At 49.7% G+C, this 25,242-nt stretch overlaps 1 protein-coding gene across 1 annotated transcript in view; it reads right to left on the bottom strand.

Moving 5' to 3' along the window:
• The window catches only part of LOC131096425 (uncharacterized), a 1,435,131-nt gene that overhangs the window by 300,125 nt on the left and 1,109,764 nt on the right, over positions 1–25,242 (bottom strand). The window contains 1 exon segment of the mRNA XM_058044763.1: positions 701–1,596. Within this exon segment, the coding sequence (XP_057900746.1) occupies positions 701–1,596 (896 nt within the window).

Raw genomic sequence — 25,242 nt, 5'->3', positions numbered from 1 at the left:
GGAAATATGGGAACAGGAGCGGGACCGTGAATAACAGAAGGGGAACAGAGACTTGGAATATGGGAGACAGATAGGGAATGAGACTGGAATGAGATTCAGGCTGGGATGGCAGCGGAACGGTACCAGGGTGACATGGGAATGGGTGGGTGAGAGGGGGTGACAGCAGGGAAAGGGGGATCCTGAACAGGGACACTGGCAACCAGGACAGAGGGACATGGAGACAGTTCCAGGGCAGGGGGGCCTTGATCAGCCACGCCATAACTTTCACCAGGGTCCCCAAGCACTTTTGCAGCTACTGGGCCTGTTCTGCCCAAAGCCCTGAGCAACCCCCAAGTCCCTCCCAGGAACGCCCACCTCCCTCAAACCCAACATGCCCCCCGTCCCCTGGCAGATCCCCCCATGTCCCCATCAATGGCTTATTCCAATGTCTTTTTTTTTACCCTAGTTTTGTGTGTTTTGAAGGGACCAACAGAAATGAAAGGAAAATCCAGGCCACGGGGTGCAAGGAAGATGTGAAGCAGCTGGACAGGTGGTTTCTAAAATGGATAACCAGCAACAGGAATGGCCTGGGCTCTGCTTACCGGGGTTTCCTGGGGATTACCCAGGGTGGATGCCTCTGTGGTGGCTGGAGCTGGAACAGCGCAGGAAGGTCTTCCTGCACTTGGGGCACTCGCTGGGCTGCCCTTAGTGCTGGCTCTGTTGGTGTCTGCTCAAGTTAGAGCTCTGAGAGAATCTCTTCCCACACTCAGGACACTCATAGGGCCTCTCCCCACTGTGGATGCGCCGGTGGGTCACGAGGGTGGAGTTGTCCCTGAAGCCCTTCCCGCAGTCAGGGCAGCGAAAGGGCCGCTCCTCCGTGTGAATCCTCTGGTGCCTGACAAGATGAGAGCTGGTCTGAAACCTCTTCCTGCATTTATCACACTCATAGGGCTTCTCCCCAGTGTGGCTCCTCAGGTGGTAGATCAGGTGGGAGCGCTGGCAGAAGCTCTTCCCACACTCCCCACACTCGTAAGACCTCTCGCCAGTGTGGATCCTCTTGTGGACAATCAGGTTCAACTTGTGGGTGAATCTCTTCCCACACTCGGGACACTCATAGGGCCTCTCCTGGGTGTGCATGTGCTGGTGGCTGACAAGGGAGGAGTTGTACTTGAAGCCTTTCCCGCAGTCGGGGCAGAGGAAGGGCCTCTCCTCTGTGTGAGTGCGCTGGTGCCTGAGGAGATTAGAGCTGGTCTGAAACCCCTTTCGGCATTTATCACACTCGTAGGGTTTCTCCCCGGTGTGCCTCCTCATGTGGACAGTCAGGTGGGAGATCCGGCTGAAACTCTTCCCACACTCCTCACACTTGTAACACCTCTCCTCGGTGTGCCTCCTCAGGTGGACAATCAGGCAGGAGATCCAGCTGAAGCTCTTCCCACACTCCTCACACTTGTAAGACCTCTCCTCGGTGTGGCTCCTCAAGTGGACAGTCAAGTTGGATCTCCGGCTGAAGCTCTTCCCACACTCCTCACATATATAGGGCCTCTCCCCCGTGTGGATTTTCATGTGGCAGATCAGGTTGGATTTCTGGCTGAAGCTCTTCCCACATTTCAAGCACTTCTGGGGCTTCTCCTTACCCTGAAGCTGCTCGTGGACCATGAGCTCTGAGCTCCAGGCGCCTCCCCAGTCCAGGGTGGGCCTTTCCCCCTCAGATGCCTGAGATCTGCGTTTGCAGCCCCTCCTCATGCAGGATCTCTGGGGTTTTTCCTCCCCGTTGGATTCCTGTGCTGTGGAGCTGCTCAAAACAGCCTCTTCCACAAGGTTCTGCTGTGGGGATTTGTCCGCCCTGGTCTCCATCCTCAGCTCCTGGTCTGGGGGAGGAAGGACAAGGAGAGGATGGGATTTGCCTCCGTGCCACAGGGAAGGACAAGGAGATCCCCCCAGTGCGTCCCCAGCAGGACGGCTTTGGCAGCAGGGTTGTCCTGCAGCCGGGGGCCGTGCTGGGGCGGGAGATGGAGCAGAAGAGAGGGGGAAAGGGGCACTGACTTCCTCCTCACCTGCTTGGGGCTGCTGGGCCATCTTCCTCTTCCTCACGACCTCCTCCTCTTGCATCGGGCCAAGGTTTAGAAACAGGAAATCCTGGTTTGGGGGAAAACAAGGGCTGGGCGCGTTGGGTTTGATGGTCCCGCTGCCTGTCTTGGTGTCTGCTAAGGAAGGCAGAGCCTCCCTTAAAATTGAAAATGTAAACCCGTCCCTCCAAAGTACTATAATTTTGAAATTAAGGGGCTCTCACGGAAAGATATGGAAATAGGAATAACAGTTCTTTGCTAGGAAAAATAAAATGAAAAATGTAATAGTAGAAAGAAAACCACTGACAGAGTCAGAATCCAAGCTGACACCCTGTTAGTCAGGGTGTTTGTTGCACTCCAATTAAATGGTGGCTGCAGTCCTCCTGGAGGGACAGATGTGGTTCTGTTGAAGCAGTGGTTCCTGCAGAAGGGTGTAGTTTTCCTCCAAAGGTCCAGTGGTGGTGTAGATAGGTCTGGTCTTCCTCGGCGAATCCAGTGGAGAAGAAACGCTGCTCCTCTGGGAATCCAGTGGGAAAAGCCTGACTGTGGTGTTCCAAATCTCTGATTATATCCAGGTTGGAATGCCTGGCTCCTCCCCATGGGTGGAACATCTACCAATGGGGTGAGGTAATTTTATCAGTCCTGCAGTGAGGCTCAATGGCCCATTAACAGAAGATATCTCCCTGGAGGGCTTGTGGAAGAGATAAAGAAAACTGCCCAATTAACAGAAGATAACTGCCCCACCTCTAACAGATGGCAATAGATGACATACCCCCACCCACATCTTGCATTTGCAACCTCAGACACTCTCCGTTGCTCTCAGTAGCCCAAAGTGTGATCCCAGTTGCTCCCTTTTAACAGCAGTATGATCCCAGTAACTTCCAATATGATCCAAGTCATCTACCACTAATCCCAGTATGGTCCTAGTATAATCCTAGCTGCTTCCAGTCCATCCCAGTATGGTCCAAGCTGCCTCCAGCTACATCAACACAATCAGTCTCAGTATGATGCCATTTGCAACCAGCGTGCTCCCAGTTGCTCACAGCATCTCCCACTCACTCTCAGAATGATCCCAGTCATTCCCAGTATATCACATTAGCCCCTAACATGGTCTCAATTGGCCCAGCAGGTTCCTACTCACTTCCAAAATGATCCCAGGATGATCCCAGTACAGCCCAGTCCCTCCCAGCGATGCCACTCCTGGCATCCCCCAGCCCTGTCTGTGTTCCCTCCTCCCAGATTGCCTGATAGGAGCCCCAGGGGCTGGAAGGCCTCAACCAACATCCCCAGCAAGCCCCAGTGTGGATGTGCAGCCTCCAGATTTCCCAGTTTGCCTCTCCTTCTCCCCAGGCAGGGTTCTCCTCCTCCTGCTCCTCCCGGCCCCAGCGGGTGGGAGCAGCTGAGAGCCCCGCACTGCCCATCCCGACCTGTCCCGGCTCCATCCCCGTTCCTGCCGCAGGCTGCGAGGGCTGCAGGACCGGGGCAGGAGGAATGGGATGGTGGAGCAGGGAGGGAGAAGCAGCAGGACAAGGGCTGGAGGGAACAAGAGAAGGAGGAGCAGGAGGAGGTGTGGAGGAGGAAGAGGAGGAGGATGGGTGGGAGGAAGAGCTGGGTGAGAGGAGGAGGAGTGGGAAGTGGAAGCGGGGGGAACACACGCTCCAGCCCTCGCTTTCTCCGCAGCACTCCCGGTCCCTGGGGCATTTCCCCCCCATATCTCAGGTGATCACAGAGGGGGAGCTCAACCAAATATCCTGGGTGCTCCATAGGTGGGTATTTTTTTGGGAATGGGGAGATTTTTGGAGCTCAAAGGACACCAAAACTAAGCTGCAAATGCCCATTGGGGAGATTTTTGCAGTGTCCCGGCAGGTTGTTTCTTCGCGGGTAAGGACACGAGAGGGGAGAACACTGGGACACCGAAGTGTGTAGCCCAGAGAGAGGAGACCGCCAGGATTCAGCCCGGAGAGGGGAACACCCTTGCGAGGGGGAAACCCTGGAGCTCCCCACAGCCTGGAGCAGAGTCAAGGGAAACGGCAGCGCTGAGACACCAAGAGCCCCGGCATTGCTAAGAGGGAGCCCAGAGAGGGGGATCTGGGGAACCCCTGGGGGCTGCAGGGAACCCCCAGCAGCACAGAGAAGGGGGAGCCTCAGAAGCCCAAGGTCAGAAAAGCAGAGAGGGGAGACCCTGGGGATTCCCGTGGTATTGGAAAAAAGGCTCCCAATATTACCAGTTATGTAGTGCCTGGGCCGGTCTGACCCTCGCTGCTGGGCCAAAGGCAGCAACTGCGGTGTATCACCCCAGAGATACCTTGGCTTGCTGGTGGTTGCAGCTGGGCACTGAACAAGTCCAGGCTTGTAAGGAACCCCATACCTCAGGAGGAATAGCTTCAGGCGATGGTGAAGAGAAAAAGGAGAGGATTCTGCTGGAGGGTTTAATGTCCAGAGGTTTATTCCATGGTTACAGAGGTCTGGATGTGAGGAACTGCTCCAACAGAACCCGGCCGCATGGTCTCATTCACCTTTTTAAGCTCAGGTATAGAGGGAGGGGAGGTACAGGTGAGCCACCAACCAGGTGAGAGGGGCAGGGTCTCAGGGGAAGATGACACCCAGAAAGGCCAATGACCTCTGGGCATAGGGGCATCCTTTGAACTTGACCAACCACACGACGCCTTGCTGGAATGTTAAGCCTGATTGACAGGACTCACTCAGCATGGGGGCAAGGGGGAAGGGAGAGTCGTATAGGCACACTTGGGGAAATGACCTGGAAGGCCAAAATGGGACATTACAGCACACCACAACATCTCCCCCTAGTTTTGTTTAAAAAGAAGAGGACTGTGTTTGTGGTGCAGAATGATTGCCAAACCATGGTTGCTAAATCAGTTCTTCTTCTACAGGAGGGTCAGTGTTTTCCACTGAGGCTTCCAGGTCATCCGTTGGAGCACTGAGGGCTTCCAAATGGTACACTTCAGGAGGGGGAGATGAGCTTGAAATTACCTTGAGCACCATGCGTTTGATTAGTCCAAAAACAATGCTAAAAACTACAATAACTATAACTAAAATAAACAGCACTAAATACACAGTTTTCAGAATAGATCCCAACCAGCCCGAGAGTCCCCAGCCATTGAACAGTCCATTCAGCCAGTCGTCAGTTTCTCTCTTGATGTCGCTCACCATGGTTTTCATCTTGTCAATTGTGGCATGTACGTTCTCTGCCTTTGATGACAAGTCAAGACAGCAGAGTCCTTCAAGTTCTTCACAGCGATGGTTGTGCAGAAGGAGCAGATAGTCTATGGCTGCCCTATTTTGAATGGTGGCTTGCCTGGTAATTTCCTCATCTGATAAGAGGTCACTCAGGGCAGTAGAAGTGACGTTTGCCTGTTTTGCAACCCAACATTCCAATCGGCCTAATTCTCCCATGGTTTTTGCTGCCGAGATCCACAGCAGAAGGACTGTAATTGCGGTGGCCTTAAGTCTGGACCAGTGAACAATTTCTGAATTACAGTCAGGGTCTAATTGCCTTAGGTCTCTTTTTTTGATAGCCAATGTATGTGTGTTGTTTTTAGTTTGCCAGTGTATTAGGTTTGTTCGGTTTGGTGTTAACAGGCTCAGCTTGCCAAAGGTACATGGACCTCCAAGCAGACGAGGAGGGAGACCTGCCATGCTCTGTCTCCACATATTAAAAACACACCCTTTGGGAGTTCACGAGGCTTGTAATCACCACCAGATGAGTGCATGACTAAGACTGAATTTTCACACCAGTTCTTGTCTGTGTAGTGTGGGTTGCTAGGGTCAGAATAGGTGTTTGGTTTAGCTTCATGATATGGTAAGCGGGAATTGAATTTAAAGTGAATGCAAAAGGTTGCATTCATGGAGCCTAAGAGATGGAACTCTTGTGGCTCCCTTTTTGACACTGGTAACTTTCTCGCCCACTCCTGCCAAAACAGTAAAGGATTGTCAGCAGTGTAACGGCCAGGGGAAGGTGCGAGTAAGTTAACTTCATTTAAGGCACTCCACATTTCATTTGGGAACTCTGAGAATTTAAAAGGAACTCCCACCAGGCAAGTTGACAGAGGGTCAGAGGCTGTCGTGGTGGAGACACAAATGTGATCTTGTCCAAGGGCTCTGGCCAGAGTGGTCCATACATTTGCTTTGGGCTGAGGGACTAACCAGGAGGTCGCTGGAGAAATGATCGCAAGTAGGACGAGAAGCAGGCTCGGTCTCATGGCATCTCGAGACTGCACACGAACAGCAGGATCTAAACCGGTAAAAGGAAACTTAAGACAAACATATATTCCAAACTATTCCAGATAGGAGGCTTAAATGGAATTTCCGCCAGAGAACACGTGCGGCGTTTTCTTCTCCAGGCAGCATGAGCAACCTGGGGTGCTTCTGTAGATTTCTCTGAGACCTTGGGAACATAGGGCTTTACCCATTTGGAAGGAACCCACCTTAAACCAGAGGGGGTGGACACACAGGCATATCCACTTCCCCAAGTAACCAATTTGTAGGGTCCCACCATTTTCCAAGTCTCAGGGTCCTTTACTAAAACTGGAGGTTTTTCTTTCATTAACCTATGATTGCTCCCCCCAAAGTGGCGTAGGATGGGTGGGTTCAGGCTGTCAAAAGAACAATTCAGAAAATTGATTGTGAATAGAGCCCTGGATAACCAGATGTGGGGAGGTTCCACCTTCAGAACCTGTTGTTGCTGGTCCAGGACCCTTTTAATATCACGGTGAGTTCTTTCTACAATGGCTTGACCTGTAGGGGAGTAGGGGATGCCAGTTTTGTGCTCTACTCCCCATTGCTGCAGGAAGCTCCCGAATTCCTTGGATTTGTAAGCAGGCCCATTATCAGTTTTCAGCTCCTTGGGGATGCCCGTGAAAGAAAAAGCCTGTAAGAGGTGCTTAATAACATCAATAGATGATTCTCCTGTGTGGGCAGAAGCATAGACCGCTCCAGAAAAGGTATCTACACTAACATGAACATATTTCTGCTGTCCAAAAGACTGTATGTGTGTTACGTCTGTTTGCCACAGTTCACAACTGTTCAGTCCCCTTGGGTTTGCTCCCGTACTCACTGTAGGGAGTGCATGTTGTTAGCAATTTGGGCATGTGGCCACAATCGCTTTGGCCTGTTCTCGAGTGATGTTAAACTGACGAACCCGGCCAGGTGCATTTTGGTGGAAAAGCTGGTGGCTGATTTTTGCCTGTTCAAAAACATTTGGGAGAGTGGCCATCACTGCAGGTGCAGCAAGAGCATCTGCCCTTCTGTTGCCTTCAGCGATAAACCCTGGCAAGTCAGTGTGTGACCTGACATGCATCACGTAAAATGGTTGCTCTCGGTGAGTGACTAACTTTACCAGTTTTGAGAGCAATTCGAAAAGTGTGATGTTAGACACATCTTGCACTATTGCTTGATCTGCCCTGGATACTACTCCTGCCACGTATGCAGAGTCTGTAATCAGATTAAATGGTTCTGAGAACCTTTCAAAGGCCCTAAGAACTGCAGCCAATTCAGCAACCTGAGGTGAACCTTCCACCTCAGCAATATCTGTCTCCCACTGCTGGGTTTGAGGATCCTTCCAAGTCATAACGGACTTGTGGGACCTCCCGGATGCATCTGTGAAGACAGTTAGAGCCCTTTTTAAAGGTCTCCTACTTAGAGCACTTCTCAGTTTTAAGGTAAATTGAACATCTTGTTCGAACAATTTGTGAGCGGGCCGCCCTACCGAAATTTGTCCTGAGTAGGAATCCAGAGCAAACTGCAACACTTCATTTTCTTGAAACAATTGCTCCAGCATTTTCATAGTATTTTGACCTGATTTTAACTCAACTGGAATGTGAATGCACTTAAAATCACATCCTGCTAACTCCCTGATCCGGGTCCTTTCTTTTCGGATCAGTTCTGCTACCAGCTCCTGAGGCTTTGTCAGTCTCTTGGACCTTTTGTGACTGAGGAAAACCCATTTTATGATCAAGAGAGGGTCCCTCTGGTCCCGGTCCTTTTTTGGTGTGTTCTTTGCCTTAGGTGTTTGTTTTTCCTCCCACTGGAAAATAATTCCATGGAGGTGTGGCAACTTACCTAGGATGATAAATTTGAATGGCAGGTCAGGCCGGCATCGGTTGGCCTGTCTTGTGGACATTGCAATCTGAACCTTTTCTAGAGCTTTCCGTGCCTCTGGGGTAATGGACCTAGGAGCACCTGGGTCCTCTCCCCCTTTCAATAACTTGAAAAGAGGGGCAAGGTCTTCATTAGTCAGACCGAGCCATGGTCTTACCCAATTCAAAGACCCACACAACTTGTGGACATCCGCAAGGGTCTTGATCTTTGGATTGATTTCTAGTTTTTGAGGAACAATGGTCCTATTTCCAATTTATAAGCCCAAATACTTCCAAGGTGGCATCTTTTGAATTTTCTTTTCCTGGAGCTCGAACCCTGCAACAATCAATGCATCGATCGTTAGGTCAAGCGCATGCGTGAGTAAATCATCATTGGGGGCACACACAAGGATATCATCCATATAATGATAGATAATGGCCTTCTCTGCGGCTGCATGTACTGGGGAAAGCAGGGAAGAGACATACCACTGGCAGATAGCTGGAGATACCTTCAATCCCTGAGGAAGAACGGTCCAATGGTACCTTTTCATAGGAGATTCCATATTAATGGAAGGGACGGAGAATGCAAAATGCGGTGCATCGCCAGGGTGCAAGGGGATTTGGAAAAAACAATCTTTAATATCAATAACAGCTAATTTCCAATCTTGGGGAAGCATTGTTGGGGATGGCATACCAGGTTGGGGAGAACCCATATCTTCAATTACATTATTAATTTGTCAGAGGTCACAGAGGAGCCGCCATCTCTTTTTGTCAGCTTTTTGGATGACAAACACTGGAGAGTTCCATGGGGACATGGTCTCCACAATGTGGCCCTTTTTTAGTTGCTCTTCCACTAGTTCCTGAAGCACCTTTATTTTTTGTTTACTGAGCGGCCACTGTTTTACCTGAACTGGTTTGTCTGTTTTCCACTTCAGTTTTTGGGTGGGGCGCTGTTGTTCAATGGCTGCTGTACAAATATGCTGTGGGGAGTCTGGAATATCAATTGTGACACCCCACTGGGCCATTAAATCTCTCCCTAACAAAGGTTCAGAATAATCCAACACAAATGGACGGATATTAGCCAATTGTCCGTTTGGTCCCTCAAATTGAATAATGCTTTTGGATTGTCTTGCCAATTGCAGGCCTCCTACACCTCGAAGATGACCGGCAACATTTTGCAAAGGCCAGTGTGCTGGCCAGTCTTGTACTGGAATCACTGTGCAGTCTGCACCTGTGTCTACAAGCATCTCAATGCGTTTAGACTCCCCACCCCCACTGACATTACACCATAATTTGGGTTTGTCTTTCCCAATAACTTGGACCCGAGTGACTGTGGACCCTTTTTTTTCGATATTTTCAGGTAAAGATGACACAGGGATAGCTTGTGCAACAATTTGTCCCTTGGGAAGAAACAGGGGTGGGTGGAAACAATGTAGGCCGAGAACAAATTGCTCAGGATCTGATGTTGTCATTCCCGGAGCAATTTTGATCTCTTGTGGTGTGTGTTTGGTGTCCCCAATGACGATGTACTTACAACGAATCCGGTTCCAAGTACCTTTCTGTTCAGGATTTACAGACACAAAATGCCAATTAGTGTCCTCCAGATGGAGTGACTCAGTCAGCTGCAACCTGTAAGGCTCATTGACAGAAGACGTGGTTAACACAGGATCACTTAAATCATACACAGTCTTTGAAGCACCTGCTTCACTTACACAAACATTAATATTATTGCGCGTTTGATTTGTTTTGCTACCCTTCTTCCCTTGGCCTGCTCTTTTTGTGTCTGCACGCCTGGCAGGCCGGTGCTCCCTTTTCAGTTTTTTTGTTGTTGTTGACCCCCAGGGAGGGCTTGTAGTTCTCCTCCCCTGCCATTTCTAAATTCATCAAATTCCCTTTTCAGGGGGCACTGGTTACTCCAGTGCCCTAGGTTGTTACAAAGCAGGCATGGTTTTGTGGGCTCAACCATTGCTGGTCTCCGCTGCTGCCCAGGGTACTGATGTGCTGAGGGGAAAGGCGCAGGGCTGGCAACGGCGACACGCTGAGGTGGTCTTGGCAGCAGCCTTGGTCTGGTGTCTTCAGCCACACTCATCAGAGGCACTTTCCTGTAACACACTAGGAGCATATCTTTTAGGGTGGCGGGAGGTTCGATAGGAAGGCTCAGGATTGCCGCTTGACACTGTTCATTTGCATTTGTAAACGCCATTTCTTCTAAAATTGCTTCCCTAGCATTCTCTTTTTTAACTTGTATTTCAATAGCTCTAGTTAACCTTTCTACAAATTTCAAAAAAGGCTCTGATGGTAGCTGTTTAATTTTACTATAGGGTTCAAAAGGCCCCTCAGGTTGTAGGGAAAAGAACACTTTTTCAGCTGCTTCCTTTACTTTCTCGAGTGTTTCTGCAGGAATTGCAGTAGCTTGGATCGAGGGAGAAGACCATTGGCCCTCACCACAGAGGTGCTCAATGGTGATAGTGTTACCACTGTTGTCTTTGGCTGTGTTTGGATCAGCATGCAAGCCTGGGAGAGCATCTTTTAGCATTTGTTTCCATGCTATTTCCCATAATTTGAATTCCGTGGAGGTCATGAGACAGGAAAAAAGCTGTTTTAAATCATGTGGAATCACTACAGTCCTACTCAATTCAGAATTTAAAAGGCCACGGAAATATGGACTGTGTGGACCATATTCTTTATGAGACTTACAGATCTCTTTAATCAATTGCCGTCCAAAAGAACTCCAATTAGCATTTGGAGCTGCTCCCCCCTGAGCTGCAGGCTGAAAGGCAACAGGAGCCAGTGACAACATGGGACTATGCATTGAATCTGCTGTTCCCTGCTCTGTATCCCTTGAATTGGAAGCACTGGGATCACAGCTACAGGTTTGGGGGATGGCAGTGGGTGTGTCCCCACTGTGGGAACCCGGGGAGGGGGCGGGGACGCAACGGGTACAGGGGGAGGGGACAGGGGGCCGGCAAGGGGCGGGGAAACTATGGGAACAGGGGGCGGGGTCAGGGGGCAGGCAGGGGGCGGGGACACTGTGGGAACAGGGGGCGGGGTCAGGGGGCAAGCAGGGGGCGGGGACACCTGGTGACATCACGTCAGCAGACGCCCCCTGGGAGGAGTAGAGGGGCGGAGCTGAGGGTATAGCAGGAAAGGGAGGGGGAGGGGGGAAGGTATCACGAAGAACAGGAGGAGGGGGGGATGGGGCTGGAGTTTCGGGATGCTTAAGGGGATTTTGGGAAGAAGAAGACCAGGTTTGGGAAGATGCCACGTGGCATCCACCATCTTGTGGACCCCCTAGGGGCTGGGGGCCATTTTGGGTAACACTACTCTCTGCAAAGCTAACACATGCTGTGGGTTTCTGAGGATGGGACACAGGGGATTGGGAAAGGTTCCACGCAGCCTGGCCAGGGCCTTGTGGACAGGGCAACTCAGGCATTTCAACAGACTTTGGGCGTCGACTTCCCAATGAGTTTGATCTGTTTAAAATACCAAGTTTTGGGGAAAGAGGTTTAGGGGTTTTAGAACTAGGAGAGGGAGAAACAGGGAGAGCAGAGGTACATGGCTTTACATTTGGCTTTTTCTCCATTTCCTTTTGTTTGAGCAATGCTGTTCGAATTTGTAAACTCCAAAACACAAATTTAGCTGAGGGGGCATTGCCAGATTGTCCTAAGGATATCAATTCATTTCCAACTTTATCCCAGAATTGAATATTGTGGATTTCTTCAGGGGAGATTTGTGGGAAGTGGAGGAAAAGCCATCTTATAAACTGTTTCAATTTTCCCTTTGAGAACTTCACATTACCACTGTCCAAAATGCTTACAATATTATAATACACTCCTTTTTGTACAATGCTGAGTTTCAAACCCATGTTAGATGTAAAAAGCAAAGTACTAAATCCCGCCTGACCAAAAACAAAGCTAAAATCAGCTACCGATTCCTAAAAAAAAAAAAAAAAAAACACAGATAGGAAAGCGATAACGAGCCGACAAAAGCTTCACAATGCAGCTGTATATACTGCTTTTAAAATTCCCCGGCAGCAGCAGCAGGGCACGCCCTGCTGAGCTGAGGCAGAAACAAAGCCTCCCCCGCCGTTGAATGCACCCCCCCCGCGGAGCAGAGAGAGCAGCCACGCCACGTGGCAAGCCCAAACCGGGGCCCCCCGCGCCGCGTGTGCAGAGAACCCCCCCTTCCCCCACAGAGAGAGAGAGAGAGAGAGTCCCCCGCGGCAAGAGAGCCGAGAGCCCCCCCTCCCCCGCACAGAGAGAGAGAGAAAGATCTCCCGACCACGTGGAGAGAACCGAGCCTGCAGAGCCGGGAGGGAAGGGCAGAGAGCTCCCGCGCGAATTCCAAAAGACAGCAAAACACGCGGCAGAAAGCTAATAGCTAGAAATCAATGAATTCCCGTCTGTGGGGCTGCGCAGCCAAAAATGCAAAGGCAAAAAGGAACAGAACTCACGGCAGAGTCTGTTTTTGAGCTCCTGCCCTACCGAGAGCAGAGATACTCACCCAAAATGGAAGCTGTAGCTGGCTGGGTACAGGCAGGTCTCTTCACCGGAACAGGACCTCTCTGTGGGCGAGAGAGGCTCCCCTGTCCTCCCTCTGGAAAATCTGCTCACCAGAAAGGAGCTGGGCTTTCCAGAGGTTCTGAACAGTCCACGAAACTTCTTCTGGGAATATTCCCTAAGTCTCTAGCCGAGGGCCTTGCAACCAAAGCCCCTTTCAGCTGGGAGCACGGCTGCTAGAAGCTTCTCCAAGGTGCTGCGGGTCCGTCTTGAGCTGCAGAGTCGCTTTGCCCACCCAGGGACGCCAAATATTAGAAAAAAAGCTCCCAATATTACCAGTTAGATTGTGCCTAGGCCAGTCTGACCCTCGCTGCTGGGCCAAAGGCAGCAACTGGGGTGTAACACCCCAGAGATACCTTGGCTTGCTGGTGGTTGCAGCTGGGCACTGAACAAGTCCAGGCTTGTAAGGGAACCCCGTTTACCTCAGGAGGAATAGCTTCAGGCGATGGTGAAGAGAAAAAGGAGAGATTCTGCTGGAGGGTTTAATGTCCAGAGGTTTATTCCATGGTTACAGAGGTCTGAACGTGAGCAACTGCTCCAAGAGAATACGACCGCATGGTCTGATGACCTTTTTAAGCTCAGGGACAGGGGAAGGGGAGGTACAGGTGAGCCACCAACCAGGTGAGAGGGGCAGGGTCTCAGGGGAAGATGACACCCAGACAGGCCAATGACCCCTGGGCCTGAGTGGCATCCTTTGAACTTGACCAACCACACGACGCCTTGCTGGAATGTTAAGTCTGAGTGACAGGACTCACTCAGCATGGGGGCAAGGGGGAAGGGAGAGAGGTATTGGCACACCTGGGAAAGTGACGTGGAAGGCCAAAATGGGACAATACAGCACACCACAACAAGGGAAAACATTATTTCTGTTGTCCATCACTAGTGTTATCATGGTTTATCAGGTCTTCTTGTCCCTCGGAGTTCTTCTGAAAAAGTAAACACAACAGACTGCCACGAAGAGGCAGAAAAAGTTAGAACAATGGAATTGTCAGAGAGGTTTTGAACAGCAGTGGTACTTCCCCTACAGCAGCAGAGGGTCCACCAAAAACAGGTTGTCCAGGGTAATGTGCTGGGTTCTTGAAATCATCTGGTCCCTGTAGTGAGGGAATTATGCTTGGAGCTGTCAGGCAAAAAGCAGTGATTTTGGAACACTCATTTACCCCCCATCGATAGTAAGAGGTGTGAGAAGTCTATTCAATCTTTTCACCTTCTGCCCAATCCTGCACACTTTTGACAGTAGAGTGAGAAAGATTGTCAGATTGAATTTCCTGTGGGTTTAGGAAAATCCCAAACCATCCTTGCATTGCTTTAACAGTATTATCACTTGTAGTTCTTTTAAAAGCATCAGCCTGGAGCAACCCAAGTATAAACATAGCAGAGGACTTGGTGTTAATACAGACAAGAAAGCAATTCTGTCCCTCGCTTTGGAAAATACACCAAACAGTTAACAATTCCCCAGCCTGGGCATTGTCCTGTTCCTCTCTGTTAGCAGAAGTGGGGGAGAGAGGAGGGGTTGCTTTGGTCACAAAAGCAGGTTTATTTTGGCTGCTACACAAGCTCCCAGTTTCTTGGATTGCCCAGTTCTCCTCCATCTCCCTGCGAGCCAAGCCAACCACAAACAACCCCCCTTCCCAGGCAGTGTACCTTTTCTCAGCAACTTTGAAACCACGGGAATAAAAACCAACAGACTTTGTCAGACCCTCAGAACCCCACTGACAAATGTGTACTGAAGGCTGTGAGGAGGCAAATCCCCACTCCACCTGAAAGGGGTCTGTAAGATGGATAGAGTCCAGTGCCTGATGACCTGTGACTTCAAGAATCAGAAATTGCAATGTTTCCTTCTGAGAAGAAGTCCAATCCCATTTTATTCTTTTTCTCAGCAAGTCATAAAGGGGAACAAAAGGGTCATTCTGGTTACTAAGAAATTTCTCTGGTCTTGCCATAGGAGACATAGCTACTAAGGCTTTCTGAAGGAAAATTGCTGTAGGTTTAAGTGTTCCTGGAAGCCCTTGAGTTAAGGAGGTCATAATTTCAGGCTTTACAGGTGATTGGATTGGTGACTCAAAATCAGAAATTAATTTACTTTCACGAATCAATTGCAGGCAGCCGGATTTGTGAATGTTTTCCAGGAGTTTGTCGGGGGTACCGACCAAAGGGTCTCTCGTTTCCAAGGGGTTGAGCCCTTCTGCCCAATGAGCTGTGTGCTGATTTGGGGACCATGGGATGCGTCTGTCTGCTGTTGTTAGGAACACCCCATGTCCCCAGTACCCACCGGCTCCTTGTTCTGACAAAAGAATCTGGTCTCCCCCAGTGAGAGACACTTGACAAATGTGTTCTGTTTCAGATTTTTGGAGGAGAGGCCTGTACTGTTTTGTAAGTTTTGTTAATTCAGTAGCAGTGTAAGGGATTTCTTTAGTGGTTATGTGCAGGTCAAGATCTTCATTATTGATATAGTTGCATTCTGTTTTAATTAGAGGTTATATGTTGTTACAGCAGTGCTTCCCGCAATTTTTCATCAGGGCTGATTCTGTTTGAGAACAATTTTGATTAATGTCACGAGTTTCTTTCTCCTCTGTTTCTTTTGAGGAATCAGAGTTCTGTGAATTTTTAACATGTTCCTCTCTCAGGGCAGCCCGTAATAAGTTATTTACATTTCTTTCCTCATCCAATTGTTTTTGCAAAACTTCAACTAAGTTTTGGAGGGAGTCTATGATAGCATTTTCCTCACTTTTTCGCTTAAAGCGAGTTTCTATGGCTGCTGTGAGACAGGCACCCAAGACTGAGCAGAGGATGGTTTTATTTTTGCCCAGTTTAAATTTTGTTTCATGTTGCAAAGAAGATATTCTATCAATAACATTTTCTAAGTTAAACCAATTGAAGTTTGCCCATTCTTCTCCCCCTGGAGAAGGTGTGGCATTGTATTTAGCAAGCAGAGCATAAAATTCAGCTTTACCTTTTGCACTGAAGTTCTTAGTCATTTTGTGAGGGGACCAAAGCTACACCAGGGAGTTAACTTAAGTTACACAAATCACACAGCCTTTCCACTGTCCCCTTGCTTCCCTGGGTAGTTGAAGAGACAGAATCAGTCTGGGAGGCCCTGTGAGGTTGCTTCAAATTTGTCTCTTCCTTCCCAGACAGTACAGATACGCACTCACATGAACACATACACACAGAAATGTTTTCTTTGTGAGGGGACCAGAACCTAGAACAGGGAAAAAGCCACTCAGCCTTCGCTGGGCCACCCCTCGCTCCCTGTGTAGGTGAAGGGACAATATCTGTCTAAAAGGCACTGCTTAATTACTTCAAGTCTGCCCCTTCCCTTTTAGACAGTCCAGGTACAAAAAATACAGCAGTAAAAAACAGTAACAGGTTCAAATTCACCTCAAAAACAACAGTAACAGGTTCAGATTCAATTCAAATACAACAACAACAACAACAACATTATCAATATCAGTAACAGCATCAATATCAGGACCAGTAGATGTATCAGTGTCAGTGTCCGTGCCGGTAAAATCAGTAACAGAAGTGACAGTGACAATTTCCCCTGCTTTTGCACCGAAAAAATCTTTTGTGTCAATTCTGGAGCCTGTGTGCTCAATCGAGCGTGAGATTTGGCTTTGGCATGTGTAGTCTGCGAGAGGTTACAAACTACACAAAACCTGCAAAATCTCACTGGCTGCTGGAATCCTTGTCCGTGACGCCAATTATGTGAAGGTCCGCCCGAAATAAACGGGTGACGAATGATTTTTGGGTGCAAAAATAACCAACAAGAGGCACAGGGGTTTTGCAGTAACAAATCAACAATGTACAATTTATTGATTATAACCACAGCTAAATATGCGTTTGGTTAAGGGATCCGGGGAAGAGAAGGGTAAGACAAGGAAAAAGGGAGGAAAGGAGGTCAGGGAATGGGGTATAGCTACCAAAACGTGATGTCTTCGGGGTCCCGCCGCCGAAACTCGCTGGTGCACGTCTTGGGGAGATCTCAAAGGACAGTCGGGCCGAACCCCAATATATATACTGTTCTTGGTTGGGGGAAGGTAACTGAAATTAAGTTTCCATGGAGGGGAGAAGTCCATTGTTTTCATGGCCGAATGCTCACAGGCACGTTAGGTTTTTCCCCCTCCCTGAGTTGGGAGGGAGAACAGTCCCAGTCTCTGGAAGGAGGTTGCCATGGGGGTGCCATGGGGGTGTCAATAGGGTGCCAGAGGGGTTCTTGGTTCCTTGATGAGGGGATTCGCATCTCTGTTGGTCCGTCACGGTGGTTGAAGACAGGCAAGAGGGGTCTTCTCATGGAGCGGGGGGAGCCACCCCAGAGCTCAGTCCAGCCAGGTCAGGAGTTTGGAAGAAAGTCCAGTTCAATTGTCCAGAAAAGGGCAGCATGCCCCCTTCGAGTACAGCATGGCGTGTTCTGCAAGCATCACTTGTGAGCACACTAGATAAGCAGGAGACTTTCTTTCCCAACCGGCTCAGCAGCTTTAACCCTTCGGTAGTCTTTTCTCATGACAATTGTGAGGCAAAAAATGAAGGATTTTCGGATGGACTTCTACAACTGGGAACTTCACACTCCATACCGCCCCCAATCAAGCAGCCAGGTGGAGAAAATGAATCATTTGATTAAGCAGCAAATCATAAGACTGGGGCAGGAAGCTAATCTACGCTGGCCCCAAGCTCTTCCACTAGCAGTATTGCGAATTCAAACAAAACCTCGAGCTAAAGAAAAGTTGAGCCCTTTTGAAATACTCTATAGAAGACCATATGGAATACAAAAGGGACTGTCCACCCATATTGGAGAGGTAACACTAGCCACCTACATGGTGGCCTTAAACCAACAGCTCAAGGAAATTGAGAAACATGTGGCTGGAACTCGGAGCCGGGAGTTAGATGGGCCAGTACATAACATACAACCTGGAGATTATGTATATCTTAAGTCTCTTACAGAAAAGACCTTGGAACCACAGTGGGAGGGACCATTCCAAGTGCTCCTCACCACCTTCACTGCAATCAGAATCAAGGAGCAGAACGCCTGGATTCATCGCTCTCGGGAGAAGAAGGCCCAGAAACCCCTTGAGGAGTGACGCCAGGAGACAATGAACTGAGACTAAAACTTACTTGGGCAAAATGAGTATATTGCGGTCGGGAGTAGCTCATATTTTAGTTTGTAGAATTGTTTTGTGTGTAATCATAACTGAAGTTTTAGAACTTGAGAGTACCTTTATTCAGAGCAATGCTGAATGGCCTTGGTCCCAGACGTCTAATCAGTATACTGGATCCATGGGAAAACCTTCTGAGATAAAGGATTTAAACCTATCCACTGTGGTAATTCATGGAGATCAGGTATATGAGGAGCAGGAATGGCAGGAACAGAAACTGTGGACACTTCAAGGGATAAGAGGAGAAGAAATCAAGGTAGGGTGCTGGATGATAAATGGGACGGCTTATGAGAGACCAAATGAAATTAGTGTCTCAGCCTCTCCTGGTGCATATGAACACCAGGAAATCTGTGATAGCCTAAATGAATCAGACTGCTGGTGTAATTTCACCTTAATACAGCCTGTAGAAATAACTTGCCTTTGGGCACAAGATGATATCGGGCTTTCATTTAAATTCAAAGTAGACACTACACCTTTTACCACAGCAAGACCCTATACAGCCCACAGCAAGACTCAAATAGTTCAGACTCAACCCAAACTTGAACCTGAGGTGTATGGAATAGGCCCCTATGTAGTAAGGAATGTGGGTGAGCAACAACTATTATTCAATCCAGAATGGTCTCTCAAACGTGTGGAGTTGATAATGCAAATTAACATCTCAAAAATCCAACCAGCCTGCTCCTTCTTCCTAAAAACTTCCTTTGAGGGCTGGACAACATGGTTACAAAAACAGGCATATCTCAGGAGCAGAACAAGAAAGGATCTAACTGGCATATTAGGGACAGGATTAGGAGTTTTAAATGGAATTGATTCAGAAATACTGATGAATAAACTGGCTGCTGCAGCAGGTAGCCTAACAAAATTGAAGCAACCCTTGCAGTCATCTCTATTGGCATTAGGAACTAGCCAGTGGCAGATTTCAAAAGTACTGTCAAAGTGGGAAATGGCCAGGGACCAAGACCACAAGCTGATAGTAGAAGCACTTAGTACAGTTCAAGATAATGTGTCTTTAGCTTTCAGTTGTATACAAGCACAGTTATGGGTGCAGGCAACAGCAGCTTTGATCATACGGGAAGGGAGTGAAGGTAATTTTCCAGCTGAAATTCGGAAGATTGTGTGGGATAATGCAATTGATTTTGAAAGGAAGTTTCAATCTTGGTGGACTATGGTGAATTTCACGTATGATCCTGTTTCTAATGTAGCCACTGCCTTTGTGCTTACCATACGTAATGCCACTGTTTATGTTATCCATCCCATCATTGCCCTAGGATTAAACCATGAAAAAACAATACTCTATCCTTCAGAACATAGAGTGTGGGCACGAAAGATGAATGGAAAGTGGCAGACAGTAAACTTAGAATCCTGCATTACTAGAGAACAGATGGGATTCATTTGCGAAAGCAATACTATTAATGCTCAGGATGTGTGTTTGGACACTGAACAGAGTATTTGTCACTTTGAAGTTCATCCAGTCACTGACCAGAAAACTGTGCTCGTATATACTGGAAAAGGGTGTGTGTCTGAGGACTGCCTGTGCTGCAGTAAAAATTGATAGCAATGATGTTATTCTGTCTAGTAGAAATCATTCTAACTTCTGTATTTGTAATTTTGTTAAGATTATTGGGTGTGGTTTTTCATACTTGGCCCCAGTGACATCCCACCAGCTGATTAAAGCTAATTACACGATGTATCACAGACTACCACCTACCCCTATTGGGATGAACCTTACATTAGTGAAACAATTAATTAAGCACCAAGACCTACTGGAAATCCTGAAGGAAATCCAAGAAAATGGAAAGAAAACCTTAATTACTGTCCAACACAATACAAAGGAGATAACCAGGGTTCTACAAAGAATGAAACAAAATACAGATCATCACTGGTGGGATGTGATCTTTGGGCAGTCACCAACTGCGAATGGAATCTTTAATAAGTTATGCCACCCCACTGTAGTTTTACTAATATTAGTCGGGATAAATTTAGGATTATCTATTACATGGTTAATTTGGAACTGTAGAATGCTACAACGAATAGCTGTACTAACCTCTTTGTCAAACGTACATGGTGAAGTGTTAAAAGACACTTATTGTCGTGGAGGTTTTCCTTAAGTAAAAGAACTTACTTATTTCCTAGGAAAGGGGGGAATGAGACAGAGTAGAGATCCATTCTGAATTAGGTGAAATGTCTGGAAAGGGTGAAAAGTCTGTGAGGCCAAAGCTGAAGGAAAAGCCACATTCCAGAGACAACAAGGAGACAGAGAAAGAAAAACAGAAAAGACCACAAGGTCAATTTGCCCCTGACCTAGAAATTCTTTGATAAAGAAGAGCTGGTGCTAAATGTCACACGGAATGAATCTGTATGAACTTATTGTGAAACTGTATGCATATGCATTTGGAAGGGGGATAAAAGAAGACCCGGGGTCTTCAGAGGCACGCATGCCTTTTTGGGGGGCTTGCGTCCGGCGCGCGTCGTAATAAAAGCACACTGAGCTTTACAACTTTTATAAAGTTGCGAAGTTTCTTCTTTTCTCCGCAAAACAGCTCCCTCTGTGGGAGACACGTCCCGAAACCTGGGAGCGGTTGCACGGGGTGCCCATGGTGGGGAAAGGACAGAGGGGGGCAGCTTCTTGGGCAGTTGCTGCTTGGAGGGACACGGGCCAAAGCCATCCCTGAGCAGCCACTGCCAGCCCTGGCCCTCCCTGCCCCGTGACAGCTCCCCCAGCCCCAGGGCACAGAGTCAGGCCCTGTCAGGACCCAGTGCAGCCCCTGCCCAGTTGGGAGCCAAGGCTGGCTCTGGCCCTGGGCTCGCGGCAGGGCTCCCGCGCAGGGCTGCTCCTGTGCCTTGGGCCTCTGGGCACTCAGGGCCAGCTCCGGAGCAGCTGCAGCGGGAGGGACGTTGGTGCATGAGTCCCCTTTCCCTGGGGCTGTGAACGAGCTCCAAAGGCACCTCCAGCTTTGGCTGCTGCTGGGCCGTGCAAGGGCAGGCCCTGGGGGAAGAGCTGCAGCCACACAGCCCTGCCAAGGGCTGAGCCCTGCTGAGCCCGGCACTGCAATTACCTTCTGAGCCTGTGCCCGTGCCTGTGTCTGTGTTTGGCTTGACCTTCCTTCCTGCAGCCGGGGCTGCCAATTGGCCTCTGCTTCGTTGGGAAAACACCTCCTTCTGTCCTGCCTTTTGGCCCATCACTTGAGAAACAAAAAGTACACCTTTAAAGACGGAACTGTTCTCCTTTACTTTGATGGCATTTTCAGGACGTCATGCTTATGCAAAAACGGTTGTAATCAACAAATCATCTGGTCTTTTTCAGCTGGGCCAGGGCCCAGCTGCCTTCAAACAGCTGCCAGTGCTGAGCAGAAGTTGTGAGTGGATCGTGCAGGGCGTGGGCACACACATGCATGGCTCTGTTCTGGCACCTGCCACGATGCCCCCCGGCCGAGCTTTGGGCTCTGAGCTGGCAGCTCTCCCAGGGGAAAGGCCTTGACCTACCCTCACCATCTCCCAGAGGCTCAATCCTGAACGTGGGCTGGGAGGCCAGATCACCTTTAGAAACAGGCTCAGCTGCAAAGAAAGGCAGGACACAACAGCTCCAATAGCACTGCTGAAGATTCTCCTTCAGGCCCGAGTGGCAGTGAGGGCACCTGGGTGATTGGTGCCCTCCAAGGCATTCCCTGGGCTCTGCCTTCCACTCAGGAGCAGGGCCTGGGGGATCTTGTGCCTGCAGTGGCCCCACACTGGGATGGAAGGAGCCCCATGCGGGGAAGTCGGGGCAGAAAGGACTCCCTGGAGCTGCCAGCAGATCCAAACCCAGCCCCAGGCAGGGCCAGGGCTGGGCAGTGGCAGCAGGAGCAGCTCAGGCTCCCTGGGGGCAGCAAAGGAGCTGAGAAAGGCTCAGCCCTGGGGCACAGCCCTGGGCCCAGCCCCTTCCCTCTCTGCTCTTCTCTGTGGCTGCACAGAGCACACAGGAGGACACAGTCCCATTGCACACGGGAGGAGATTAGACAGCCAAATGCCCCTTCCTCCCACTGACAGCGATCCTGTGGGATCCCTCAGGGCTCCAGAAGGGAGCAGGGCAAGGTTTCCAGAACTGATCAACCTTCAGAGGAACTTAAGGGAACTGGCTCATGAGTAAGCTCTTGCCACACTGACACGGATTAGTCTGTCAGGAAAGGTACATTCAAAACATGCCTACAACATCTGGCAAGGTCTTCAAAGCACCATTCACCAGCAGTTCCAACTAATCCAAGTCATGATCCCAGTCGAGAAGGGAGCACAGATGCTACAGAACCATTGCCATGGTGTGCTGGGATCCCCTTCTGCCTTGGTGAATTGGGCACTGCAGGGGGGTAGGGTAAGGCTGTGGGAGCCTGTGCCTCCTGGTCACTCTCCACGCTCTTTGCAGGTGCTGTGCAACATGCCTGGAGGGGCAGCTGGAGCAGCCCAGGGCCCTGGGGCTCTCTCCCTCCCACACAGGAAACCCTCTCTAAATGCTTGGGGAAATCTGCAGTGCCACAGCAGTCACTCCCAACCTCCGTCCCTCCCTCCTGCTTGCCCACCTGCCCATGGAACAGGTCCCACAGCCCACGGGCACATAGCCAGGCCCTCTCAGGACACACTGGAGCCTTGCTCTCCCCCTCTGCCCTTTCCTCACCATGGGCACCCCGTGCAGCCGCTCCCAGGTTTCGGGACGTGTCTCCCACAGAGGGAGCCCAGCAGGACAGCTCAGTACCCGAGTGCCCTGAGCCTGCTCGGGACAATTCCTCTGGGCTGTGCCCATCTTGTCCGGGCTGTGCCCGCAGTGCCAAGCAGCAGAGAGGGCAGCTCAAGCCTCAGCAGGGCTCAGGCCCAGAAGCAGAGCAATTACCTCCTGTGACTGTGCCTGGCATCGCCACCCTTCCTGCAGGAAATGCCACCTTCCATAGAGCCTCTCTGTCCATCCCTTGAGAAAGGAAGAGGCACAGCTGGATCAGATGGAATCACTGCACATCCAGGAGGTGGCCTCTTCAGGAGGCAATGCTTCTCCAAAACATGGATAAAGATCAGGAAAATCCTGATCCCCCCAGGCCTTTGGGGCTGGCTATGGCCCTCCCTCCTCCAAGCAGCCACACCTCAGGATGTGCCTGGGGACTGAGAAAATGCAGGAGATCCTTGGTGAGTTTGGGCTGTGTGGCAGCTGATGCCCAATGCCTTCCTGCAGAGGCTGGGGAGAAGCTGCAGCCAGGCCAGGCTGGGACACAGCCCTGCAGGGCATGGAAGCAGCAGCGGGGCAGCGAGGCTGCCATGGATCCCTTCCCACTGTTCCGGGCATGGTGTGTCCAGACGTGCAGCCAGAGCCCTTGGCTGCTGAGTCCCAGGACAAGGCTGAGGGAAATGCACCCACCATTCCCTTTGAGCAGTTCTCTCACAATGTGCTTCAGGATGTTGTTTGGCCCATGGTGGGAAAGCGCAGAGGGGGAGCGAGGCTGCCATGGATCCCTTCCCGCTGTTCCGGGCTCTGCTGTGACATGGGGGACCCTGGCTCACTCTAGGATCTCTCCCAGGTCTCCTCCCAGAGCTTCATCCCACAGCTCAGCCCCAAGGGCCAGACAGGTATTAGGAATTTCACAGCCTACCATTGGTGACCCATAGTCAGAATGCACAGGAAATCTCTAGCTGTGTTTCAAAATACCAGATGCTGTGTGGTTTTCTTCCCACTGCAGATTTCCCATTGCCCCAGGCTCAGCCCCTGGCAGCCTGCCTGGATGTTCTCCCCGTGCCGCTTCTGCAATCCCACTCGTCCAGGTCCTCCTGGTTCTGTGGGCAGCTCTTCGGGCCACTGAGGCCCTGTTCCTCCTTTGTTTGTGAGCATGTCCGAGTGAGAGATGATTCAGGGGCTCAGCACCAAGGCCTCCAGCAGCAGTGGTCAGTTCCTGAGCGCGCTCGGGGGCTACAGGCAGCTGCCCATGGCTCTGGCAGGGATGTGAAGGGGAGGCCGTGCAGGGGAGCAGCCCCCATGGCCCAGCCCTGCCCATGGGGGCCTGCAGCCCGTGGGGATGGAGCAGCAGTTTCTGGGGTGACAGAGCCAGCAGCTGGGCACTGCAGCACACACTGCACACATCTACTGCAGGGATATGTTAGCAATATTGTGTATACATACACTCCAAATTGACAAAAATCAGGCTAAGCGTAGTTTAATTTCAGAGGCATTAGGGAAGAATTATTACCACTGCTTTCCTGGCTGAGTTTTGGAACATTGTACTTTTTTTTTAATACTTTATAAAAACAATCTCTGAGTCTGGAAAGGAAGTTTTTCAATCACAAGGGTTCTTGCTTCGCTCCAGGAAAAGCTTAATTCAGTGTACCAGGGAGATTTTCTCTTAACATATTGCTGAGTTCTCATGCTGCCACTCATTAGTAGAGATGAAATAATTTCTCACTGTTTATGTTTGATTTTTGTTTGGAAACAGTAGGGAAAAAATGTACCCACTTTCAAGATTTCATTCATGTGGATCAGTTATTATTTCAGCTGCCTAAGTTGAGGGAGGAATTCACAGAGGTTATCCCAGGCAGAATCTGGTGCTGATGCTTGTGCCATTGGAGTCTGGAGTGGGCTCTTTCCTAGCACAACTCACCACACTGAGCTGCTGGGCATATCTCATTTGTTTTCTGGTTTTTACTACTAAGAACAGCCAGCATCATTTAACAGTACCTAAAACAGATTTGTTGGTTCCTCTGAATCAACTCAAACTGTGAGTTTGAGTTTCTCCAGGTTTCAGCCTGGAGAAAAGGAGGCTCAGTGGGAGCCTCGTGGCTCTCCACGAGTCCCTGACAGGAGAGTGGAGCCAGGTGGGGCTCTGCTCCCATGGGAACAGGGACAGGACAAAAGGAAAAGGTCTCAACTTGCACCAGGAGAGGTTTAGATTGGAAATTAGGGAACATTTCTTCTTGGAAAAGGTTGTAAAGCATTGGAACAGGTTGCCCAGGGCACTGGTAGAATCACCATCCCTGGAAGAGCTCAAAAGACATGTTGATGCGGGACTTGGGATGTGGTTTAGTGGTGAACATAGTGATGGTGGTGCTTGATGGTTGGAATTGATTTTTGTGAAGGTCTTTCCCAACTTTAGGGATTCTCTGATTCCATGATTCTAAACAACCCAGTGATAACATAATCAAATCTCTCTTGGTGTAAATGACTTGGTTCACTCTCTGATGTTTTCTCCACATCCATGTGCCAATGCATCTTCCAGCACATGGAAGGAACAAACCAGGTGTGAAGACTGGAGAAGGAAAAGGAGCCCACATCACTTCCTTGGGAAGAGAATATCCGGCAACTTCCAGAGGGGAGGAGAAATTGAAAAAAAAGGTTTGAAAAGCTGAAGTAGTGGCAGAGGTACCAGGGAGAAGAAATAGGAGGTGA

Source organism: Melospiza georgiana, unplaced genomic scaffold, assembly GCF_028018845.1.
Source record: "Melospiza georgiana isolate bMelGeo1 unplaced genomic scaffold, bMelGeo1.pri scaffold_29, whole genome shotgun sequence".
NCBI classification, from domain to species: domain Eukaryota; kingdom Metazoa; phylum Chordata; class Aves; order Passeriformes; family Passerellidae; genus Melospiza; species Melospiza georgiana.
Note: the sequence above shows the minus strand (reverse complement) of the source record. Positions and strands in the feature narration are given on the sequence as shown.